This window comes from Diadema setosum, chromosome 5 (assembly GCF_964275005.1).
Source record: "Diadema setosum chromosome 5, eeDiaSeto1, whole genome shotgun sequence".
In the NCBI taxonomy this organism is placed as follows: Eukaryota; Metazoa; Echinodermata; class Echinoidea; order Diadematoida; family Diadematidae; genus Diadema; species Diadema setosum.
The window spans coordinates 9882954-9903359 of record NC_092689.1 but is presented as its reverse complement, the minus strand read 5'-3'; the positions used below and the strand labels follow the sequence as shown (position 1 = coordinate 9903359).

Sequence of the window (20406 nt, the reverse complement as noted above, 5' to 3'; positions counted from 1 at the left end):
TTGTGCCTCATAAAGTGTGAAAGGTTTGAAATTCACAGATATTTGCCTCCTGGGGTTCTGTCCTTGGAGCCCAGCCCCTGGGTTACTAGTGGGGCCCCCTGGCCCTGTGCAATTTGAACAACTTTGTATCCCTTGTCCCTGAACCCTGATCCCATCCCAAATTATTAACTCACTCCCGCCCCACCCCTTTCGGGAGTTTACCAGGCCACTACTGAAACTGTCATTTACCAGGCCACTACTGAAACTGTCATGAACAGTACATTCTTTACAATTGTAACTCTGTATCAAAGTGTATAGACCTGGTTGTACTGCTAATTGGGAGAAGACTTCGTCTGGCCCATTTGGTCCAGGCACCTACATGCCTCCTGAACAATGTACAAATTGTACCCCTATCCCTAAAGGTGAAATCTTACAACAGTTCATATGAGCTACAATAGATTATCTGCACAGCATCATATCATTTGAAAATGGACTTGGGATTTACACCAAAGTTCTTCAATGTGTCTGATATCCTCATCCAAACCAACTACAGGTAAATGCAATCACTTATTAAAAACACATTTCAGGCATTACTGTATTTCCTAGATGACAAATTACCATTTCTTATTCTGGGACTTGTCCATTGCATAACTCCCCTCATTTGCAAGGCACTGGAATTGAGTGGTCCATAAGATAAGACACTTCTTGAATCCTGAAACAAATCAAAATACTGGCCACTCACTATAAAATTTAAGAAAGTCCAAAGAGGTTCAACCTTTTGCTACACAAGACACCTTTAAATGCTCATTAATACCTTTCTGTGGTTTTTAGTAAATCTGAGAAACTTTTCATTTCTCATCAGGGTTCGAAATTGGCGATGGTCCGCTGGCCATTGGCCACCCAAAATCACGTCGGACTAGCTAAAAATCATAAAATTCTGAAGTTACTAGTCCGTCTGGCTAGCCAAAAAATCGCTTCAGTATCAAAATTGATTCTAAGTAGTCCGCCTGGCCAGTTAAAAAAAAAGTTAAGTGCGACCCCTGCTCATTTAGCCTACAGTTTAACTAAAATTGTATGCATGGTGTTCTGAGGTCAAGTGATTCTTGTGAAAAACACAAAAATTTCTACGTTTACAGTATGTGCACACCATGGCTTCCAAACAAAATAAACCAAACCAAATTGATGTGCAGCATGTGACATTCCCAATAGTACACTCAGGGACCTCGTAGGCCCATGGTACACTGTATGTACCTGAAAACAGCTGTCAACTGCTGAAAAGATTCAGCACGGTTAGCCACAGAAAGCTAAAGCAAAGTCTGCAGCTGAGACTAGTCAGTCAGACAGACTAAATAATGAGTCAGGACTGCCCACAAACTCAGGGACATACACTCAAGTGACAAGTCTGTACATGCTTCTCATTTTCCCTTCTCTTTTTCTGTTTCTTTTCTTTTCTTTTTTTACTTCAAGTAAATATAAATAATTTAAATCTCAGTGTGTGCATCTCCAGACTTGCCAGTGCCTCGTGCCATGGGTGTGTTCATATAGATATGCAAATTACAACTGCGAGTAAGTGCTTCTTTATTTAAAAGGATAGTCTACTTTTGCAAGATGGCATGGTCATAGCAATGAAGAAAGATCATGTGAGATCAATGACCTCATGTTCAACTCCATGTATCTAAATTGCATCTGCAAGAAAGGCCTCCACTGGCATGACAGAGTCCTGACATACTACTGTACTCCATCAATACTAGTGTATGATAGAGGTGATGCAACACTGTACAGAAATGAGACAAAACGCAGAGCCATAAAACTATATATCAAGAGTATAATGATTTAAAAATGTGACTGGTTTGGATATCACTGTTCTAGAGAAATTATACAAAAATTGATCTGTGCAAAGGGACTGACTAGTACAAATTGTATTATGAACGTAACCCTAAAGGCCCATTAAGCAACTAGTACAAATTGTATTATGAACGTAACCCTAAAGGCCCATTATGAGCAAGAAGTCAATCTGTGTGTGTGTGTGTGTGTGTGCTATCAATGAACCAAAACTTAGGGAGAGAAAATACAGTAACAAGTCACTTCCAAATGTGCTGGCATCAAGTCAGTCACAAATTTTGTCTAATTTCAATCAAAATTTTAACAATTTCATCTCTTGTTTACGGATGGTTTTTTCAACCCATTAGCCTTTTTCAAGCAAGCTGTTCAATTTTTCACTGAATACTCTCTATCAAAACTTTAATGACTGTCAATTGATGATTATACGTTAAACGATTTGTTTCATCTGATCACTGAATTTATGGAGAATATAGTGCAAGACAAAAGTTTACTTGCCTCAGAAATTACTATTCAAGAGTTCTGCATACTTTTATTTTGAAATAAAAGTGTTGATTTCCTTCCTATTTCTGACAAGCCTGTCTTTTTTCTACATGTAATTACTGACACTTCGACAAAGTTTCAAGATATGTTGAAAGTGAAAGACTGCAGCATGCCAGCTTCTTCTTCTGTTTTTTTTGTAACTGCACCAATACACAGTGTGAATTATCTTGTGACGTTCATGCTGAATATAGAAGCACTACATGGTTATAAATGTTGTACAATTTAAAGGCACTGCATGTCAACTAAAACAGATATGAAATCTTATTATCTCTTGACTACAGTGATCACTCATCACCATTTCTAGGTCAGAACAGGTACAAATATACAGTATAACATATTTTTAATGTGATTCTAACAAAAACTCCCTTTTTATTATTAAAGTCGGGTTTTCAGAGTGGGGATCCCTATTAGAAAGAGTGCTAACTGGGACGCCCTCTAACGCCCTCTCCACATAATGAAATACTAGAGCTCTTATCGGTGACTCAAGATGCCTTCCTCCTGGTAACCCTCGAGGCTACATCACCACTCAGCTAATAAAAGTCTCCAACTTGAGCTCTCTAATCTCTGCAGTTAGAGGTAATAGGATTTTGGTCTTTCTGTCATATTCTTGGTTTTTTATTCTTCTCTCCCTTCTTTTTTTTTTTTTAGGGGGGGGGGAGGCATGTTAAAAGGAGACAGACTTTTCTTATATCAAGTTACATATGACTCATTTGTCATAAGAAACCTGGCAAACAACATCTTTGCCAGTGGCTGTGATGGGCCTCAGAGGCCAGAATCACTTCTTTCATCTTATTCCTAAAACTTAAGGCCTCAATCATCTTTTCCAATGAAATACAACAATATATAGATACATGTAATTCCTTTTCTAAGCAGGATGTTTCTGTGAATAACTGATAGATTTGTACATGCTCTTTTATGGCATTCAAAGTCACAATTTACCATGGCATGATACTGTATGTTTTGTAAATGCATGAGGCATGGTAATACCAAGCCTTAAGTACAGTGTAGGCCAGGAGTTGTGGCATGCACCTGAATCCAGCTACTTTGGAGGCAGGGGCAGTGATATGGCTCAGTCAGTAGCGCGTCTCCCTTCAGAATTAAGGATACCAGATTCAACTAGAGATTGTAATTTGTCATCACTGACAAATTAAGGTGATCCGATCTTTTTTTTAATCAATGATTCGAGTCCTGAGACTGCAAAGTCTCAGCTACAACATATTAAAATCTGAGAGAAATTCACCGAAGCATAAGTAAGATAGTGCTCGATAAAGAGAGTCATGTCAATTTTCACATCTAAAAAATTCGCTCCCATAGAGATAACACGTCATAGCAAAGATAGAAAAAGAAGTACATATGACCTTTGACCCCACTTTGCACAGACAAGATGGCATCTGAGCAAAAAGTGGTTATTTTATGAAATGATTCCTGTAACATAGTCTTTACGTGTGCAAAATATGGGAAAGATAGGACATGTATTCACCAAGATACAGGATGAAACATTTATGACCTTTGACCCTTATTTACATACCCAAGATGGCGTCTGATCAAGTAGTTGTAATTTTATGAAATAATTTTCGTGACATGAACTAAACATGTGCAAAATATGAAGGTGATAGGGGCTGTTTTTCTTGAGTTATTGCAAAAAAAATGCAAAAAGAAAGAAATATTGCAATACATCGAAGATAAACTTCAATTTCAACCAAGTTTTTTCACGTGATCCCGACAACGTATGAAAAAACAAAGGGCACACTTACGATAGCCCTACATCTCAGCTACACCATGATAAAATCTTAGAGAAATTCACCGAAGCATAAGTGAGCTAGTGCTCGATAAAGATAGTCATGTCAATTTTCATTTCCATAAAAATTGCACTCCCATAGAGATTACACGTAAACTGGTCAAATTTGACAAGGTTACCTTCAATCCATTTTTTCGAGGTAATGTCGTCATCAAATCAAAATTGTTTAAATACATTTATGAAAGAACATTAAATAAGCTACAACATATTGAAATTTGGGTGAAAATTGGCAAAGGATTAGTGAGATACGCTCGAGTAAACTTGAAATTTGATGACGTCATTTTGAAAATTTACTTTTTTTACTTTATTAAGAAATTTGTTATCTTTTACTCATTTTATCAGCATAGCCAGTCCATGAAATGACATGTACAACTCATCACCTTTCAGAATATGTAAAGAAAATGGGGGGTTACCGTCCATCCTGACGAGTAAAATCCGATTTAAAATTGGCGGTTTTTTGGCATAGTTGCACTGTGTATCCCCATTGACGCACGCGCGGAATTTTGAATTTGACGGGCCCGTATGACGTCATATTGAGTCGGATCGACTTGAAACTTGGTAGAAATATTCCTTGACATTTCGGACATCCGATCCGTGTGAAAAAATTGAAAATTTCTATTTCATATTAGCTGTGCGTGCGTATATGTGCGCGCGCGTACGCGTCCGTCCGATTTTTTCAATTTTTCAAAAAATGCTCCAAATGGTCTGAAACGTGTGCAAAAAAAATTTGAGCTGGATTTGAGCATACAAATATTTCAACGCGCGCGTACGCGCGCGTTTTGAAATAAAAATAAATTTTGAGGATATGATTAAAATGCGCTTGGCTTGAAATATATGTGACGTAAATTTCATTGAAATATACAATTCCATTAATGAGATATGCATGAAAATGTGTTTTCATATAATGACGTCATAGTGACGTCACGGTCGACTGATCACAATGATACATTAGATTTGTCGTCTTTGGGACATGATGCATACATGGTATAAGTTTGAACTTCATAGGCATAGCACTTTCTGAGTTAACCTCTGCACAAATTTTGGGGAGAAATAAAGAAAAAAAAGAAAGAATCCGTACAGATACAGAAGGTGATCCGAGAGGATACTCGGATCACCTAATTCCGCGTCTCACTGAGCAATGTTGTGTGTTTCTAAAGTCATACTGTCTCGTGTAGTAATTGAGGCAAAACACTCTGTCCCTCAAACAGGACATTAAAAGGAGGTCCCGTGTGTGAGCTACCCACGACTCACGTGCGTAAAAGATCCCACTTCATTCATTCATCGCAAAGAGCAGGGTGCCAACCCAGTGAAGTGGTCCCCCTGTTATACCCACACACACAAGAAAATGGACGAATGATGTCAACCCCTCGTGGTTCGCCCCTGGTGACTAGCAATAGTCAGCAAACAGTATCAACCAGGCACATTGTGCCAGCGAGAAGAAGAAGAAGAAGAAGAAGTACAGTGTACACTGTACAGTTAAAAGTTCTATTCACATAGCATTTTACATATCAATAGGGCAGAAAATCTGGGTAACTGAGATCGTTCTGCTTGCCCTGAGCAAGTGAACACACAAATTGTACAGCTTTGTAGGTACCCTGCTGCAAATGTGCACCCCCTTCATTCATTTGGAATCTGAGGGACATACTTTCCTACATGAATTGCAAAAGTTAATTAAATATATTAAGGTACAGTCTAATACTTTTTTTCTAATGCTCTGTGGAACTGTGTATAAAATTCACTTCACATCATCTCTATCTGCAGGGAAGTGACCGATACCCAGCTTGAGTCCCCCTGTCTAGGAGGACATCAGGAGGACCTCTGGAGGACATGCCAGACAAAAACAAGCATTTTCTTTTTTGTAAACACAAACTCAGTGGGGGTCAGAGAAACCCCCATGTAGAGTCAACATGGAGGTTGGCGGGTTGGCATGGTATATGTTTCTATGGAAACCAGTGGGCGGGTGTCTCTCCTCCAGAGAGGCGGCAGTTTCTCGTGCGCACATACCGGGTACGTACATTATGAATAGCACTCTGCCATGAACAGTGCAGGTCACCGGAAGTGTGTGCCGTGTTCATGCCATATTCACGCTGAGACCGTTTAATAGAGTCCCCTCATCTGGTGTCAAGATGGCACAACCTCTCAGAGGTTGCACTAGACTCATGCTAGCCTGCCGAGCACGACATTCACACCAGACTCACACCGGACTCACTCCAGACTCATGCTCGATGCTTTATGCCACGACCGTTTAGAGCCTCATCGTCTGGCATGAACATGGCACAACCTCTCAAGGTTGTGCCATGTTCCAGAGGACTCTAATCAGGGTTATGAGTTACACACACCAGCAACATCAGGATTATGTGTTGTTTGAAAGTCGATATCATGAATTTTTAATATGCTCTCTCGTGCATATACAACTATTGAGAGTGATAGTGAAGCCATATCATGTAATAGCAGGGAATAATATTCCAACTCAAATTTGATTTAGCAATTTCAGCTGCTGAACAATCATTTCAAATGGTATCCTGTACACTTCTATGGAAGAAAACTGCTACACAATAGTTAATAATAGTTAGTTTGTGTAGCAGTGGTGTAAAAATGCATAGCAAATTGCGATGCGATGCCAGGAATATTATTCCCTGAATAGCAAATTGGACAAATCTTGCCCAAGATCAGGAACCACAAACACTGGTTGTTCAGGAACTAACATAAAAAAGCATACAGTATATGAAGAATATTTTATATTTTATCCTACAGTTGTACTTGTCACACAGTTCGGTGCAAGGTTCAAAACTAAAGACAAGTTATATGAATTCAAAATGTCACATTTGTGGCTTTAATTGAAATGAGCTGAGCGCCGCCACAAACAATGTGGTAAACAAGAGCTGGAAGGATGCCAGTAATGTCACAAATTTTCATGGAGAATCAAGGGAACATGCTCGATCATGTACGAACTTGCTTGTAACTCAAGATTATGCCAGCATGCTGATCAGCTAGACAGCAAACAGTAGTTGACTTTTTTTTCCCCTGCCAATGTCTAGCACACTATGCCCCATTACATTATCCTATTATTGTCAATCCCAGCTTCATCTATGCACATGTTGGTTCATGAATGCAGAAATAGCACAGCGAGTGCATGCATGAGCAGTCAACCAGCTGCAGGCACCATTCTACTTCTTTGGGATTTTTTCCCCTTAACATTGGAGACTGGAATTCATTAATTCTATCCCATCCTCCTCATCTCCCACCCCCCCCCCCCTTTGGACCCAGTCCACTCCAACTCCTGCAAAAGGGATGAAACTCAAACTAGCAGCTAATGTCAAAGTTCCCTGTTTGTTATAACATCAAATAGAACTAAAAGCACCCAGGGACAAATGTTGATTACAAATTTGAACAGAGTGGCAGGTTTAGTATCTACCACAGTGACAGTAGTGATAATACGCATTCATCCGGTGTCAGGATAAGAATACTGCTGACAATTGCCATCCAGGGCAGTTTGAGCATACATGTTGACCCAATTGGTAGGACATCAATTTATTGTCCATACATGGCAAACAGAAGTTCATGCCATATTGAATGATACGCTGCTCACATCAGCAGAGTATCAAAACCTCTACTGGTATCACTATGTAAACCTATTTAAACAAACAACAGCTGATAGGAGACTTTTGGACAACCTGACAACGTCAAGCATTTGATGAGTTCAAGTTACAGCACTTAGCAGCTGCCCCCATGTGCACCCACAGTCATATCTCGTTCAGTTCCCGCGCTTGACATTTCTTTACAAGTTCAAACACAATGGCTCTTTTTCCCGCCAAAACGAACACTTTGTCCAATGATTAACAATGCAGGGTGATTGGCTTTTGGCCAAGCTTTCCACTGTGTACATTCGCAGTTTACTCGCACCAGGGTCCCTCACGTACTTGTAAATGCAGTAAAATAAAAGCTGCCCCTAAAGCAACCATACTATATATCAGCTTCAGGAGACCAAATGGACCTTTGTCACTCTTCTGAATTTGAAGGACTGGACTTGAAAAGAGATATGCTCCTTACATTTACTGGACTTCACAACTTTGCTATCGCACAACAAACATAAAATGTTGTTCCCAAATAAAAAGGTAGGTTGAAAGCAATTCAAATCACCTGCTCCACCTCTCTCCATATTAGTATTACAGCAAAGTTCAATGAGCACAAACATTTCATTGCATCTAAAACATCCAAACTGCTTCTTAAAAGGCTGATAAGGGGAAAGGAAAAATCTCTTTTTGATGTCAACTTGCCCTGTTATCATGAAAAAATATATGAGAGTCATCATAGCATCACTCATATCACTTCATACAAACACATACAGACACATACACATTCTCTTTGTGATGAATTATGACCACTTATTTTCTTGTGTAACTGAGAATGCACAAGAATATGGGCGGCCTGTTGACGGCATTCAGCTACACAGTCCCAGTCAAGCATATTTATGTAGGCACACATATACACAAACATGTGCAACTGCAACTTCTCATAACACCTTTCCTGAGGAGGACCTCTTTGAAATTACTCTATCATCTGCATCAATTAGAAATTACCATACAGGTGATAAGATGAAAGGCTATGAGCCCAGAACTTTTCAATGTGCAGGCTAAATGTAGGCCTAATGGGTTTTTTTTTTTTTTGCTAACAATGAACAAATGCAAATGCTACACAAGATAATTCAGCAAAACAAAAAAATGATGTTCCAATAGATGGTTAATAGTCTAAACCTCAACTGCAGTAACAAAAATTCTAACTCAACTTAGATACTTGAGTGCCATCCTCAGAGCCACAGTTTAAGAAAACACTAAAATAAATAAATGAATGAATAAATAAAAAAATGAATAAATAGTCTCTATGGGAGGTTGACTTGCAAAATTTATGGAAGATAATTGGGACCTGTAAATACTTACAAGAAAAAGATAAATTCTATCTAATTACTTGGAAAGCACTTTCTTTTTCAACGCTTAGCTATCATAGAACACAACTTACCCAGATCTCTTTCTTGGGCAGTTTATGCTCTGGTCTCAGCTCGCTTCCGAGCACACTCGCCATCTCCTCTGCACTACTCCCCAGCTGTGGGGTGACCTTGTGAGAGACTGCGATGACCGTCCGATGCACGCCCAGACCGTGGCGTTCAGACGAGCTTTGTGAACTCGATGACTGACGTCGTCTCCTATTCGGTTGCTGTGTACTGCTAGAAGACTGTTTCCTTTTGCGCTTTCTGGACTTTGGCATCTGTACGATGAAAAAAAAAAAAATACATAACAAGGGGGAATCAAAAATAAACTGCTTCTTGTGATAACATAATGTCCACTCACATATCATTCAAGCAAATTCTTCTAACTCTTAACCTCTTAACCAACATTGTGCTAATAACAAAAATTACACACACACACCCACATGTATGTAAAATAAAAAACAGCTATATCTCTACACTGTAGCTGTCAATCTATGACTAGCTATAAATTAATGCTTGGAGATAAAATTCCCCCCCCCCCCACACATACACAAATAAATAAATAGATAAATAAAAATGAAATAATTTTATACCGATGTTTTACAAATTTCTTTGAGAGACAATGTTCCGCAGTCATCTCATTTCATCTGTTATTGGATTTTTAATATTTTCAGATTGGTATAGTATAGCTTCGCATTAGAGCTGCAAACAGGGATTACTGCATCAAGGTACACTGTATCAAGGTAAGGTTAGGGTGTTGTAGACAACAAAGAAGGAACACGACAAACGAATTTCTCAACATGTTGTAAACCTCTGGAACAGCCTATCACTTCAAGCCACCAATAGCAACAGTATAAACTCCTTCAAATTAAATTTAGAGAAGGCATGGAAAAAATTCAACCGTTACATTGTATGATCCAGATACTAAATTCCTATCAATGATGCTCTTGCCCTATTTATGCAAATATTAGTGCAAAAGATATTTGCAGCAAGACTCACAAGGATGCAGAGGGGCAAATAAGTTCTGTATAATATGCCCAATATCGCAGCCTTAAGGTATTAATCAAGGTAAAATACAGAACTTCAATGTCTAGAGTCTAAACCCAGGCCATTACAAGTATAGAGATGAGCGTTCTCCGTGCAATTGCAGCCCGTGCAGCTCAGTGAGTAAATGGTGTAGAGGAGGCATTTATTTGGTTCATTGATTACAGTACCAAACTGCACCTTGGAATCTGAATCATTGTGGATCATAACATATGCTGGCCAGTACAGTGGAGCCTTGTCGGAAGCAAATGCCATGATGGTGTAACATGTATTGCTAGTGTTTAGATTCTATAGTATAGTACTGTGACACAAAACAATGGATGATGAATTGAAAATAATAAAAGAGGGGAAGGGGAGGACACAGTGAGACCAGGGAGGTGGCTCTCTTCCACCTCGCTGGTGAGACATGCTACAGGAGTCGCACAGTTCTTAGTGCGATTCCAGTGAATGACAAGAATGAGTCGACTTTCACTTCTTTCGTTGTTTTTGTTTTTGTAAGGTAGGCTACTTTACATGAACTACCAGGTGAAACATAGCAAATTACAATTATAGAACTCGAAATGAGGGCAAGATATACAGTATCTAGTAATAATCAAAAAGGGAACATTATCTAGTAAAAGATTAACATATCCTGTCTCTACCAGTAGTACCACAGTAGGCCTACCAGTGCAGTGTCGGACTAAAGACTCAAGTCGACTTCCCTGTAATGTGTAAAATATTCACATTCACAAAATTTACTTCCACTTTCTTTTGGACTTTCAAACAATATTCATGGATCTTTGTGTTTTAATGTCATTAGCATTGCCTTTGAATTTGTCTTTTCATCTCACTTATCAGCCAAGTCATATTTTATTCTATTTATTGAGTGTGAAAATATTGGAATTGAACGGAAAGCCCAAGGCTTGCCTTAAATTAGGAGAGGAATTAAACACCCTAATCAAGTTCTTTAAAAAAAAATAAAAATAAAAATAGAAGTAGGCCTTACTAGAACAATTAAATGGTTACATTACCATCACATGTTCCACCAGCATTTGACCCATTGTGTATTCAACATTCGCCATCAAAATTCTGAAAGTGAAACGGGTTTATCCATCTGCTACAGTGCACGCCCGAAGAACAACGGGCACAGCGCTCCCTCGGCAGCTCCCCTCGCCGAAGTTCCCCGATACAATAAATGTGTCTCCCCTGCGAGCTGCTATCTGCTCCAAACAAAAAAGACCCCGAAAATCCGCCTCGAGAGCAGCTTACGAGTAACCTTACCACCTCACTGATCGACAACAATATGACTAAACTCTTCCATTTACCTTATCTTTTGATTTCAGTCCGGCATTCTAATTTGAAGCGGGCATGAATGCACTTGTTTCTGATGTTCATTCACTCACATGGTACTTTTCTCGGCCTCTCTGCAGTACCGGTTGGACATGTTCAAACATGCTCGCGGATCCGGTTCCTGCATACAACACAGCTAGTATAGCGAGCTAGCTCTACGCAAGATTCCCAGCACACTACGTAGGATGACCTATGCACAGAGCTAGAGCTCCGTGAGCATTCAGACGACAGACAGCAAGCTTTTTGCGTTTCGTTCGCCGATATTGTGGATTAGGCTGTTTCCCAGACGCCTTGATTTTTTCTTGAAAACAAACCACCCGCTGACCCGTGTGCTGATTTTCATCAAATGAACTTCTCTTTGATATTTCATATAAGTGGTTTCTAATTAACAGTTAAAATCTGAATCGTCGCACGCTCAATACATCCCCTTTAAATTTCCAGGGTTAAACTCACAGCATCCGGCCTATACATTCAAACCACAGCTTCGAAAGAAAGGGGAGGGGGGGAAATGTTTTCAGCGCTAGCCCCTCCCTCACCCTCCCTCTCTCTCCCTCCCCCTTTCCTTGCCCCTCTTTTCCTGTCTTTTTGTTATATCTAATTTGAACAGACATCTCTGCTTTCCTACCTCCTCTCTAGAGGAACATCAGAGGATGCTGGTGAATGGCTTTCGGACCCAAACACATCGACTATACAAAAAAAAAAAAAACAAACAAACAAACAAAGTGATTGATGACGATTTCACTTTTTACTAATCATATTCAAACGCATGAATCATTATTGGTTCCTTCATCTCTCACTGTCTTTTTTGTCTTCCTTTTCGCTTTCTTTATTATTATTTTTGTATTGGTTTTGTTTTCTTGTTTGTTGATTATTTAGATATGAACATTTAAATTGTTTTGTTTTTTTGCTTGTTGTTGGTTTTTGTTTGTTTGTTTGTTTTATTCTTGTGGCATGCTAGTATGCCTTTCGATCCTTGTCTACACGGGTTCCATTCATGTTTGGGCACCATGGGATTATATTGACGCATTGATGTTCAGTAAATCTTTGTGTAGACTGTGGTTCCAACGAAAATGACCTCCACGAATCATTAAAACTGATACAAAGGCCTTCAAGGTCCAGTTTACCTTTGGGAACAGTGATTTTAAAAATGTTCAAGATATAACATTTGATGCATATGTGTAGGTCTGTTGTTTCACAAAACATCCTACCATATAACATTTTCGCAATAACGGCTAAAATATAGGGAGATATCAGTATTTTTCTCAACAAACCGTAACTGTAGACGGTTTATTCTGGAAGCATTCTTATTATAACTATTGTTCACATTTTGTGAATTTAACAATACTTAACATCGACTATACGGACTCAAATTTTTACAGTGGTTGTTTCTATCCCTAACTCACATTTCAGAACTATTTTAAAGCACTAATGCTGGGTTTTTGTTTCATCTGCATATGGTAAATTATGCCTTTCATTTCGAATTGTAGGTATTTACTTTATTGTGTTTATAGTATAATGAAAAATGTAGGCCTATACAGTCCCGTATAGAGTAACAAGTAAATTGCTCTGCATCATGTCACGGCATGCATGCTCGCTTGAAGAGAGGGTGGGGGGGGGGGGGAACAAAACAGATTTACCCAATTAACGAAACAAAAATTGAATGCACTTTACTTCCTCAGCACCGATATATATCATCCTTGCAGCTGTCGAGTGGCCATTATTGCGTGTCACAGCTGTAACAATAGATGGCGCAATGCATTTTCGGATTGCGACCACTCTGATCAGTGGCTGCGACGGGTTTGAGGCAAAATGTTGGTTGGAGTTATGAAGTTATCGTCATGTAAATTAATGGTAAATAGGTTCTTTTCTTTTCTTTCTTTTTAAAGTTAAGTGAAAACGATGGCTATATGTGTCACAGGTTTTACTTTAAAAAAAAAAAACCTGGCCCAGTTCGGGTTTAGTTTAGACAGGAGATTTTATAATGATACAACAAAAAAGAATACTAAAACAGAAAGGTATAAGTTTGATGGAACCTTTGTTTACATCAGTCTATTAGTCAGAGACTGAGTTCAAAACAAAGTTTCCATATTCTCATTAAGCAAAACAATCCGAGTTGGTATACATTAGAATTGCATAGTAACCAAACGCAAGTTGCAAACAAATGAGACAACATACACAATAAATCTTTTTAGACTCGAATCAATATCATGAGAAACAGCAGTACAAAGGGACATTACTACAAAGAATATAATGAACTTAATCTAGCTGGGGCTTATAGAAGGTATATTTGGCTAGGAGAAATCATCAGCCTTGTGTGTATATCTGTCTTGCATCCAGCACCAGGGGGAGAGCGTTGCCTTGGTAACCGAGAATGGGGTCTCTACAAACAGTATCACGGTGATGACCTCAAAAGATATGGGTTGGAATTCTGAAAGACCGGAAAGGGGCATCTTGATCAAAATCAAGCAAACTGAAACATTGAGTATCTAGATGAAACTCAAGTATAACACAGGCATGTCTTGTCCCTTTGCCGTCACAATTTGCTCTCACCAAAGATGGCTGAAACCAGCTTGGGCGAGGCACTCCCAAAGTTTCCTACTTTCACACTTGATGCTTACCCCCATTTAGTTCCACTACTGACTATAAATACACTAGAATTAACATAGGGTTACTGTTTCATGGTAGTGAGAGGGTGAAGACTAGAGCTTTTACAGAAAAAAAAAAACAAAAACAACCAAACAAGCATGTGGTTAAGACAAAGGCCCCACACAACTCCAATTTGTTTAGGAAAACCAACACCTCATCTACATCAATGGACCTTCTGTGCATTGGACCTATTCACATTGTAGACTTATCCCTGGATGCCGCTGCATTAATGTGCTCCTCTCTAACTTAGGGTAGTAACAGCAACTTAACTTTGTATCATAAATGGGGTGAAATACCAGCGGTCTTGACTACTCCCCTCGGGGCTGCTAATGGACTATCTTCTAGAGTGGTTGTCCTTTGCTGTCACTGGTCAATGTCACTCTCGCAACATACTGTTCGTAGGGTTGGTAAAACTAACAGAGTACAATTCAATGGTAGATACAGGAGAAACAATAAGGAAGGGATAAGGAGGCCTGAATATACTCCTTGCATCAAGACTAGAGTGAAGACAAATAATAATGGGACACTAGGCAATGCATGAATTAATTTCCATACCTAAAATTACAGGGTCTGAATGTTATAATTTATGTCACTATTTCTTGAATATAGGTATTTACAGAAAATGTTGTAGGAGAACACACACACACACACACACACACATATCTATGATTAATATACATAGTATAATAATACATGTATATATCATAATTATAGTATATCAAGAGAATATAAGTGGAAAATGATTGAGCAAGTATATAAAGCACAGCTTTTATCTTTGCAACTATAGGATTGCAAAATGTCTCGTATAGAAGGCTTATACATTGCAACGCAGTGTATATTATTTAGTGCAAAGAAAATATGGAGGAAAACAACATAAACATATGCCAACGAATATCTATTATTGCAGTGTATATTATATATATATATATATATATATATATATATATTTAAATATATATGATTGAAAGTGTACAGACGTAATGTGAATAGACTATCAGTAATGTTGTTGTTTTTTTGTGACTATTTGAATAGTAAAACTGACATGAAGATACGGCCCTATAATCTCTCTCCCTCTCCCTCTTTCTCTCTCGTGCACATGAATATTAACATGATTATGTGTGTATTATAATGTCTATACACACATAATAAGCCTGTACAATACTCGCACGCACGCACACAAAAATGCAATCGAACCATCGGATTGTGAACGTTTTAGACATGTTTTAAAGGAAACCTAGCTCTCTCATTCTGTTGGTCTGATTTTACTTTACTCATTTAATCAACTTAACGATTACAGTTCGTTATTCCGAAGGTTTGTTAATCTAATTACCGGTATAAGGTTTCTTAATTCTCTAAATTGTAAAATTATATGCCTATGAACTCGGGAACCTACAGTTTTACAAGCTTTAAAGCTTTTATGTAGCCCCATCATATTTCTTATACTTACTAGTGACATTTTCACACGATATGACCATGTACATTTGTGTCAAGTATATTTTCTTTTTCTTTTTCTTCTACAATCAAAAGACATCATTGTATATATATTTTGTATTCTTGTTTTGTTGTCAATAATTTTGTAATCTCATCATTGAGAAAATGGAAATATGAAAATAAATTTGAACTTGAACTTGAACTTAATTCTGAGGGTTCATTAGTGTACGCACCTTCTTTTAATTTTCAGATTAAAGACCCTTTCGGATTAACATTTCGGATTACATACCTTTGGAATAACGAACCACATCTCATATTCGGATTCGAAAAATAGCTTAAGTAATATTTATATTAATGAACCCTTTTTCATTTTCGGATTAACGATTTAATCTAGGTATAGAGAATTTTTGTGTTTCAGAATAACGAACCCTTCGGAATAACAAACCTTATTTTGTTTTCGGAGTATACACGAACCTTAACGAATACTAGTAACGAATGTCACCCACTTCAACATAATAGGCAGTAAGGATGGAATATTGCACACCGATGTTTTCTGATTTGAGCCCTCAACGGTTTGTCTGAGCGAATCCATTCCCAGACTGCATAGGTATCATCAATGATGACACTGTTTGGATAATGGTCCGTCTTATCAAAGTATAACGTCATGAATGTATGAAACTTCTTACCCCTTACTGACGTCTTAGACAGACACGCGCGAGGAATAGTAATATGAAATTCAGTTTGCACTCTCTGCACATTGTCTTTGCATTGTGTAGACAGCGCAACGTTATCAATGTGCGTCTCTCTATACATTAATTCACTTCTTGTTCTCTCAAAAAGAACAATCGGGGTTACGTTCGTGTAGCATAACTTTACGTCACTGAAAATAATTATAGAGCTTTAAGAATCTAATATGTACAGTACGGTATCAATTTCATACTCGACAAATTGTCGAATGATAACATGTAGGCGATAGATGCCTTTCTTTAATTCATTTCTCCTTCTTCCTCCTTTTTTCTATCTTATTCTTTCCTTTTATTTTTTTCATATTAAGTTATTTTGTTCAAAAGACAGTATGGAAGTCGCCGGGTGCAAGTGATATAACTTTCCGCAGACTGTCATGTGCGTGACACCAGGGCCCCGTTTCATAAAAGATGCTCGGATAGCAATTCTTGCTGGAATGGCAATTTCCCATATAGCAACAGCTAATCCGTAAGCTGGATTCTTGTCGTTACCATGACAATTGCTATTTCAGCAACTGAGTTGCTATCATATACCAACGTTTTAATGAAATGGTACCCAGGTCCCCGTTTCATTAAATACATTATAGGATAGCAACCTGTTGGAATGGCAATTTCCCATATTAGCAACAGCTAATCAGCAAACCAGATTCTTGTCGTTACCATGACAATTGCCATTCCAGCAAGTGTGGCTATCAATACATCAACATTTTATGAACGTATAGTGTAATCTATAGTACCGACAAAGAGGGCGGTGTCGCGACCGTGTCCTCAGACATGACTGTCAGAGACTTCAAAGCTCTGCGTGTCATATTGTGTACTGAATCAGACCAAGGAGTTGAGTGGATGACATAGGACGGGGTAGTGTGACCAAGATATTTAGTTAAGTTGCTAATAGTGTTTAAAGGAGAATGTACTCCTAGAGGAAATTCTAGAAGAGAAAGTGGTTCCTCATGAAATTATCTACAGAAAGACAACGGATGAGGGCGTGTCATTTCTTTCGCAGACGCCTGGCGGTAGGCCTATATTGGCGGCTTACGTGTACTGTGTATACTGTAACACTGAATAGAAATAATAATTGAATCAATGTGATTATATCGTCTGTTCATATTTCGTAATACTATGAATGATGTAATAACATGATTGATGTGTTAATCTGAGAGTCATTCAACCTTGTCGGTTTCGTTGTTGCTCTCAGGAGGAGTGAAATAGATTGATCTGAATCGAAAAAAAAAAACAAACAAAGAAACATGCACTGCCTTTTTTTCTCATGAAATATCTCCAGTCTTGACAGACGTACAGTATCAGTGGCACACTCTACTTAAGATTACATTCAAAAGATGCCATTTTCAATAACTAAAATATCCTCCATACAACGAAAAAAAAAATATCTTCGCCTTACAAAATCTCGAAATGTCCCTTATAGTTCTATTGTCCACAGCGAAGGAAAGATGCAGTATTGTTTCACCGCCGAATCACATTATACTATCCATGCGAAAACATCCTAACTCTTGCTGCCGTATGAATTCATTGGTTGGTGCGTTTACCCCTTTAAACATGTAGCGTGGAATAACATGAACCCCCTAGTAGTTTCGATATCAACGTTACGTTAAGATTGTAAACATGCTACAGTTCGACTTCGATTACTCCAGTATCCGGCCATGTCGGGACCGGCGCTCATCCGGATAAGCGAATTGGCCGGATATGGGAGACACAATGTTAATGTATAGCTGCCGTCCCAGTGCACTGACAGCTATAGGCAGGTAGCGTACCCCGCAACAGTGGTGTAATCTATGCTAGCCTGCGCAAAATTAGTCCCTTCTTCACAAAAATAAAGTATATCTTTATGTGAAATCATACATGGTTTACCTCATTAGATATTGAGAAACCTATCATGCACATCTTATGAAATTAGTGAAATAGATCAATGAAAGTCACTTTTTTTTTTGGGATGAAAAAAAAAAGTCCTTCACTGCGTGAACGCGTCCGGATAATAGAGATTTCCGGATAAAAGGAGGCCGGATAATCGAGGTCGAACTGTATACTCAAAGGGGAGAAATGTGCTTCAAGGGGTGACACGACATTATAGGCATAATTTACCATTTGAAGATGAAACAAAAACCCAGCATTTCTGCTACAAAATAGTTCTAAAATGTGAGTTAGAGATAGAAACAACCAATGTAAAATTTGAATCAGTATAATTTGTTAAATATACCAAATGTGAACTGTAGTTATAATAAAAACGTTTTCTGACTTAACCGTCTACAGTTATGGTTTATTGAGAAAAACAGTGATATCTCTTTGCGAAAATTGTATATGGTATGATGTTTGTGATACAACTGACCTACACATATGAATCAAATGTGATACATGTATCTTGAATTTTTTAAATCACTGCTCCCAAAGGTAAACAAGACTTTTATGCTCCTGCGACAACATTGCTCCGGTCTTATTTTCTTCACGGACTTCGGGTTAGGCTTATATAGGGTTGTGAGGGTTTTAGGTTTAGCTTATTTAATGAGGATTATGATTAGGGGTATAGGGTTATGTTTGTGGGTAGAATTTATGACTGGATTAGCGTGCAGAAAGTTCATGGACGCAATTATTGTCACAGGAGCAAATGTCATGGAACCGCTTCAAGGAGCGGTTCAAAGTTCGACAACCTATTTTTGTGTTTTTTGTTTGTTTTGATTTGTTTTGCTTTGTTTTGTTTTGCTTTTCTTTTTCTTTTGCTATTCAAAGCTCACTTTTTTTGTGTGCAGTTCTCTGCACTGATAATACCGAACTCATGAACAGAGCAAAATATACTGAATTCTATATGCCCATCAGGAAGGGAATCCGTTCTCGCTTGTTTATTAATACTATCAATATCTTCGTCTTTAAGATTTATGTTTTTTATTCTCGTCACACCAATCTTGACTTTTCTCTCCCAACCATCTTTTCCTCAGTTCTCTATGTGTAGGCCCTACACAATTTTTTGTTTGACTCCGTCTGTTTCTTTCTCCGCATTTTTGTTTGTGTGTCTGACTGTCTGGCTTTCGTGTTTGTCTGTATGTCTCTGTGTGTTTCTCTCTCCATCTCGGTACTCATTTGGACCAGATTCTATTTTATTTTAGTTAACCGCGTCATCTCGCGTTCAGTCCATACTATGAGCTAACATATATATATATTCCACTCCTACACATCTCCCCGATTCTCTCTATATCTCTTTGACTATAAATCTATCACTCCATATACCAATGTATCAATGTATGTATGTATGTATGTATGTATGTATTCTGTATGTATGTATGTATGCGTGTGTGTATAATCTACGTGTGTATGTGTATGTGTGTATGTTGTATGTGTATGTATGTCCTGTAATATACGTATAGCGTATCGCTGTCTGTCTATTTATCTCTCTATCCATTTATGCATTATCTATCTAATCTATCTATTATACTATCTCTCTCTATCTCTCTCTCTCTCTCTCTCTCTATCTATCTATCTACCTACTATCTGTTGTTATATCTACAATCTTTATGTCAATATTCTAACTTACTCCATACGGTGGATTGTGTCTTTCACTGTGGTTAATTTGTCTCCTCCATGCTCCGTCCTGCCGTCCAGTCATACTCAAGAAAACAACTTGTAACGCACAGGAAGAGAACATTTGCACACAATGATATGATACAGGTTTCACTTTCATTCACATCAGGAAAAAACACTAAACCACAATAATGTGTACAACAATAATGCGGTTTTTATTAATGCCAGTCATTATGGTAGATCGCGACAATTTATTTACATTTTGATCGGAGTGAAATCATCAGCACCCATCAGCTATAGAGCTCATAGAGAATAATAATAATAATAAAATAAAACCCAGAATGTAATGTTTTGAAAACAGAACATTACCGTATCGCCTTCAAAACATTCGAAACATATTGAATAACTGTACGATCAGAGCATACTATAAGTACTAAGAAACAGATTCTGTTAGCCGGATATAAACATTTTCGTATATCAACTGAAATAAACACATCATAACTTCGACTGCTAAGTATTAATGATATAAAACATAACACATTAAA

At 38.1% G+C, this 20406-nt stretch overlaps 1 protein-coding gene across 1 annotated transcript in view; it reads right to left on the bottom strand.

Annotated features, from left to right (window-relative positions):
- Positions 1-11437, bottom strand: part of LOC140229070 (uncharacterized) — a 56964-nt gene extending 45527 nt beyond the window's left edge. Inside the window, exons 1-2 of the mRNA XM_072309330.1 lie at positions 11198-11437; positions 9176-9421 (exon numbers count right to left, since the gene is read on the bottom strand). Of these exons, the coding sequence (XP_072165431.1) occupies positions 9176-9421; positions 11198-11248 (297 nt within the window). The 5' untranslated portion in view covers positions 11249-11437. The remainder of the gene's footprint in view (positions 1-9175; positions 9422-11197) is intronic.
- Positions 11438-20406: the final 8969 nt, after the last annotated feature.